The following is a 6,646-nucleotide window of genomic DNA, read 5'->3' on the forward strand; positions in this document are numbered from 1 at the left end:
GTCCCTTGTTTCTCCTGCTTTATCTTGCTTCTTTGTGTGGACTGTGATGCTCTGTTGTCTCCGAGGCATTGTGACATTTTTGTGTTTATATTTAATTGGTGATTTTATGTTGGAGTGACTTGCCCATGATTTTGGTTTTCTTTGTATATTATCTATACAAGCAGAGTCCTATGATCCTCTATTCACTAGCTGACAGCACTTATACACTCACCATCTGTCTCCTTTCCTGTTGTCAGCCTCTCATATGTCCCTGCCAATCTTGGCAAACAGAGCTTATTCTTAGTCCCTAGAATCTAAATGGGAATGCTATCACTTTAAAATCCAAAATGGTAGCTACTTGTAAACATTCAAAATGGCTGCACCCTTGGTCACTTTAAATATCCAAAATGGCCACCACCTGTAAACATTCAAAATGGCTGCACCCTCGGTCATTTTAAATATCCAAAATGGCTGCTATTTATAAACATTCAAAATGGCTTCCATGTGTAAACAATTAAAATGGCTGCACCTTCCAGACAATGGAAAATCCACAGCTTAGGTTTTCTCCCTCCTTGCTGTTTCCCTTCCTAGTCACAGGCCACCAGTGCAGTCATCCCTGAAGCCCTTGGTGGCCACGGTTGATCTTTAGGTCAATTCTCAGGTCCCAACAGCACTTGGAAATATTCAGGCTGTTGGTAGCATCAGAGTAGCTGACAGTCCACAGCTCTGACCATCTCTATACTCACTGTTTTCGTTCACATTTTTTTACTAGTTGGTGCCTAATCCACTTCTGCATAGTTTCTTTCAAAGCTCAGGGCTCTAGGATTATCTTCTGTATCTCTGTCAATTGGTTTTTGTTTTCTTTGTTGACAAGGGTCTGTGTCACATGTCTGCCTATTCCTCCATCTTACCGGAAGTCCTCTCCATTTCCATCTTACAGATGAAAAATTAAAAGACCAATCTCCAAACACTGCTGCTATTTAAATATGTGATGTTAAAGTCCACACAGAGGGAGTTCATGTCAAAGAGATACTGTCACCAACCTAACTTATCAAAGGGCAATCATAATTATGATTGTGTTTCAAATAGAATTATGTTTCCTTTGAAACTGTTTCAGGGTTAGTGTTATAGTCTTTGAATGTCAAAGGACTCCTCAAAAAATCAGTCCAAACTATACAAGTGTCAGATTAAAGATATAGCTATGACTATCATTTGCTAAGCATATTCCATATGCAAGGATTTATTGAAAATACATGTAATTCCCAATGACCATACTATGTTGATTTTATTATCCTTGTTTTACATATGAGGAAGCTGAAGCTTGAAAAAGTTAGATAACCTAGTTGGCAAGATCACTCAGCAAGAAAGTGTCAAAGCCGCTATTAACTCTCATCTGCCTAGTTCTGAAGTCTGTATTTGTGATTATCTTCCAAGCCAGAAGATGCTTTACAGGATGGCAATCAGACCTGAATATTGTGGTCCATGGTATTTCCATGGAGAAATGCATGTCATGCCTGAAAGGAAGATGCTGAGGACTAGCTGGAGATTAGAATCACTAAGAACAGAGACAAGTAACGTATTAATGATTTATTGAGGAAAGCAACTCCTACTCTTACAGGTCTAGCTAAGGTGTTCCAGATCACATGTTCCAATTTAGAAAATGTGGAGAATAAAAGTAAGAGGTGGCTAAAGAACTAAGGTTAGAGATACACAGGGAGAGAAAGATGGAATCATCCATAAATTAAACATTTCTAAGTTCAAGTCTAACCAAATAAGTCTTTGTGGCTACTCTAAGATTTTATGTATAAGAATATGAAAGTGCATTTATATATCCATAAGTCTGAATGTGGACCTACAGAACCAGGGCACAGCATGTACCCATCCACATCCTTTCCCTGCTACCTCCAGAGGAGTAGTCTTCAAGTGGGTTTGCAAACACACTTTCCAGGTGAAGGCATGGAAAACAGATTGATTTATAGACAGATAAATACCTATTATTTTAAATAAATAGATAGCTAGATTTGTCTCATCTTTAGAGGTCTTGTTTAGAAGCCTTTCATGGTAGATAGACTAAACAAAGCCCTTTTGATGCTAGCATTATCTTCACAATGTGAGCATAAATATTTATTCCCAGACACTCAGGAATATGAGAGTGAGTCAATGTTTCCCAGCCTTCCAGTGGGCTGTATTATCCAGTGGAACAGGGAATGTGTCTGTGAGCAATGCTTTCACATATGGAATAAACACCCAGAACATGGCATCAGCACTCACCTCACTGACTCTGCATGGCCACACTGTCTGCCTTCTTTTCCCTCAACCATTCAAGGCATGCTCCCACCTCGAGACATCTGTGCCATCCCCTCTGCCTCCAAGGCCCTTCCTCCAGACAACCCATGGCCAGCTTCCTCTCTTCCTTGGAGTCTTTCCTCACCTGTCTGTCAGTCTCTCAGAGAGGATGCCTCCATTAACCACTAGCGCCACCAGCTGCCATGGAGTCCATTCTCATGGTGACCCCACGTGTGTCAGAGTAGAACTGTGCTCCCCAGGGGGTTTAATGGCTAGTTTTCCAGTAGCTTACTAGGCCTTTCCTCCATGTATGTATATACATGTATACACTATAAGAACAGGCTTCCTTTTTGTTTTGTTTACTAATATAGTCCAAGTGCCTAGTCCATGCCTCAGTGAACAGTTGTTATTTTTGTTAGGTGCCACAGAGTTCATTTTAAGTCACAGTGACTCCATATGACAGAACAGTACTGCCCCATAGGCCACAATCCAAGAAGCTGGACAAATATGAAGAAGAATGAGGCATCAGGATTGGAGGAAGATTCATTAAAAACCTGAGATATGCAGATAACACAACCTTGTTCCTGAAAGTGAAGAGGACTTGAAATGCTTATTGATGAAAATCAAAGACTACCATTTTCAGTATGAACTACACCTCAATATGAAAAAAAAATCCTCACAACTCGACCAATAAGCAACATCATGATAAAAGGAGGTAAGACTGAAGTTGTCAGGGATTTCATTTAGTTGGGTCCACAGTCTACACTCATGGAAGCAGCAGTCAAGAAATCAGACAACATATTGCACTGAGCAAATCTGCTGCAAAAGTCTTCTTTAAAGGGTTGAAGAGCAAAGACATCACTTTGAAGACTAAGGTGCACCTAACCCAAGCCATGGTATTTCAGTAGCCTCATATGCATGTGAAGCAGGGCGATGAATAAGGAAGACCAAAGCAGAATTGAAGCATTTGAACTCTGGTGCTAGGAAAAAATACTGAAAATACCATGGGCTGGCAGAAGAATGAACAAATTTGTCTTGGAAGAAGTATAGCCGGAATGCCCCTTGGAAGTGAGAAAGGCAAGACTTTATCTCACATACTTAGGTCATGTTATCAGAGAGGACTAGTCCCTGGAGAAGGATATCATACTTGGTAAAATGGATGGTCAGAGGGTAGAAGACCGTCCACTAGGGTGGACTGACACAGTGGCTGCAACAATGGGGTCAAACATAGCAAAGATTGTGGACGGTGCAGGTCCAGGCAATGTTTCATTCAACTACACACAGGGTCACTATTAGTCGGAGCCAACTCCACGGGACCTAACATCAACAGAAGCAATCTTTATGGAAAGGTGCCCTGGTGGTGCAATGGTTAAGTGCTTCTTGATAACCGAAAGAAAAGTTGGCGAGTCAAACCCACCAGAGACCTGGAGATATAGCTCCTGTGAAGATTACAGCCTAGGAAACACTGTTGTTGTTGTTGTTATGTGCCGTCAAGTCGGACCCGACTCATGGCAACCCCTCCTTGGGTTTCCGAGGCAGTATCACTACAGAGGTAGATTGCCCAACCTTCCTTCCTACAGGGCAATTTTTCTCTGTCCTTCAGGGTTACTATGGGTCAGAATCGACTCAACAGCACACAACATCAACCATCTTTATGCAAGGACATTGGCAGGACGTTTCTCCCTTGAGTCACTGGGTGGGTTCCAACTGCCACCCTTTCAGTTAGCAGCTGAGCACTTAACCACTGCACCACCAGGACTTACAGCACACAGCAGGTTCCCAATAGCTAGTCACTGGATAAAGAAAATGTCTCAAACAAATGCAATCTTAAATGAAATGCGAGGAAATTGTTAAACTATTACAGCCAGAAAAGAACACTGCAAAGAACTTCCCAGTAGCTCCCACTTCTGCACCTGTGTGCAACATTGTCTATTGTGAGAGTGACCTTTAATCAGGGTGAGAAACTCTTCATGCTTGATGCGATTCCTCTGGACGTCGATCTTCAGGGTGAGCAACAAGGTAAACAGGAATTTGTGCTCTTCGTACAGCCCTCGGGCAGCATACTTATAGACCTCGTAGGTCATGTGTTCGATGATATTAGCAATCCTCTTGCTTGTAATTGGGCTCTTGACAGACCTGAAGAAGGGAAACATTTAAATCAAGCTGCTCCTGCTGACTGCCCTTTTCAATTGTTCACCAAAACAATGTCTTTAACCGAGAATAAGTAACTTTGGAGGGATGATTCTTATTTATACACATCAAGAATAAGCCTCGTAAATCTAAAATAACAAGCATTCTCTCACCATGAAATAACCTAACTGAATCCTCACCATTGTCTAAATCAATCCTTCCCACAGGGCATTAGCGCTCACAATGTCTTAGGGATTTTCTCCTTTAACAGAAGCACATAAAACCAAAGGAATCATAAAGTGACAAATCAGAATGATTTGTTAATGCACGGGCAATTACACTAATCTCGGATTTAAAAAAGAAAAGAAAAGACTCTTAATAACAAAGGGAAAGGAAGCTGCAAACATAATGCCATCATTCCAGCCTCCAGGCAGAGAATTCAGCTTGGCTTCCTGGGTATTGACTTACCTGGCTAAGGAAAGGTCAAACAAGCCAAGAAACTGGCGCAGTGAGGTCTGATACATCTCATTAACCAAGCTCATCTCCGTGATGAGGAAGTAGAGGATGCTGCCCCTTGTAGCAACTGAAAGACAAAGAGCAGGGTTGCACGTGCCACGGCAGGGGAAAGTAAACGACCCACACAAACACATCAGCCCAAACTCTCAATGGAAACAAGTCTTGTTTGTGTGCACTACTATCTCCTAGCAATGGTGACCAGATCAAAGCTCATCCGATTTCTAAATGTAATTCTTTTTTTTTTTTAATATATAATTTTACTTACTTGTTGCTGTTAAGAATATGGGAGGCTCTGGTGGCATAGTGCCTAAGGCATTTGACCATTAACCAGAAGGCTGGCGGTTCAAACCCACCAGCCACTCCTCGGAAGGAAGACTGGGCAATCTACTTCCATAGAGATACTGCCTCGGAAACCGAAGGAGGGGTCACTATGAGTCAGGATCGACTGAAAGGCAGTGAGTTTGGTTTTGTTGTTGTTATTGTGCCTTGAATGGCCACTTGAAGGCTTTTATGACCCCAGGTACTCTGCATCAAGCTAGGAGGTAGAATAGAGGCACTAAGCATGCTGTTAGGTCAATTAACTGGGATGTCTCATGAAACCATGATCCTAAACTTCTAAACCTCGAAACCAAATCTCATGAGGTTTTTGGTTGTCCATCCTAAATCTAATTATTTCTCAGCTTTGTGTAAGTAGTCTGTTACTTCTGTTTATTAAGTTATGCTTCCTATTTTAGAGTGTCTAGATCCTGCTAACCAAAAGGTTGGTGGTTCAAACCTACCTGCTGCTTCGCAGTAGACAGATGCCTGCTTCTGTAAAGATTTACAGCCTTGGAAACCCCATGGGCAGTTCTACTCTGTCCTACAGGGTTGCTATGAGTTGGAATCAGGTTCTTTTTTTAGGTTTAGACCCCTTTTCGATGTACTTTATTATGTGTTTTCATAGGTAGAAGAAGACAACCAAAGAGATTGGAAAGGTTATTTTTAACACCGTGCTAGTGTTGCAGCCACTTTAGGGCCTTCATGCCTAAGCTCTATGAAGAAGCAGTGTTGAATCTTGCCCTCAAGTCTGCAAAACAAGTGATCTCAGAGATGAAGCTCCCGATTCTCCATCAGTAGATGGTATTGTTTGGATCATTTTTTTTTTTTTTTTCTGGGAGAAAAGATAGATTACTAGAAGGCAGGCACCTGAATTCCTTTACTGGGTTCCTCTAGTAACCAATGAACAACATTGATTTGCCATTGGTAGCTGAGGCTGAATAGCTCCCACAAGACCAGAGATCAGCCCTCCTAAAACAACGATAACACACAAAATACTGGCTTACTGTCACCAAGAAATACGCATCTAGGGAGTAGCCAACCACTATCTTGTTAATCCCTCAGACTTCACTAATTTTCATTTTAACGATGTTCATGTAATTAGATGATAGAAAAACAAGATCCACCCTCTTTACTATCTAACTTGAAATAAGTTCATCACTGCTGCATGCTACAACATGGCTGAACCTAGAACATATTATGCTGAGTAAGATGTGAGTCACAAAGGGCCAAATATGTACCACCTCACTTACACAAAATATCTAGAATTAGAGATCAAAGTTTATCCAGGGACAGGCAGGAGGGAGGAGGAAAAGAGGGCTCCTTGGTTAAGGGAAACAGCTTCCGTCATGAATGATGGAAACATGTGGAAAAGGATAATGGTGATGGTTGAACAACATGATGAGCGCAATTAATGTCA

The 6,646-nt window shown here is 41.6% G+C and overlaps 1 protein-coding gene across 1 annotated transcript in view; it reads right to left on the reverse strand.

Moving 5' to 3' along the window:
- Window positions 1–6,646, reverse strand: part of LOC103211144 (dynein axonemal heavy chain 5) — a 240,282-nt gene that overhangs the window by 58,658 nt on the left and 174,978 nt on the right. Inside the window, exons 32-33 of the mRNA XM_007957061.1 lie at window positions 4,864–4,978; window positions 4,211–4,401 (exon numbers count right to left, since the gene is read on the reverse strand). Coding sequence (XP_007955252.1) covers window positions 4,211–4,401; window positions 4,864–4,978 — 306 coding nt within the window. The remainder of the gene's footprint in view (window positions 1–4,210; window positions 4,402–4,863; window positions 4,979–6,646) is intronic.

The sequence above is a fragment of the Orycteropus afer genome, unplaced genomic scaffold (genome assembly GCF_000298275.1).
Source record: "Orycteropus afer afer isolate SDZICR_OR568_19922 unplaced genomic scaffold, OryAfe1.0 scaffold00700, whole genome shotgun sequence".
In the NCBI taxonomy this organism is placed as follows: Eukaryota; Metazoa; Chordata; class Mammalia; order Tubulidentata; family Orycteropodidae; genus Orycteropus; species Orycteropus afer.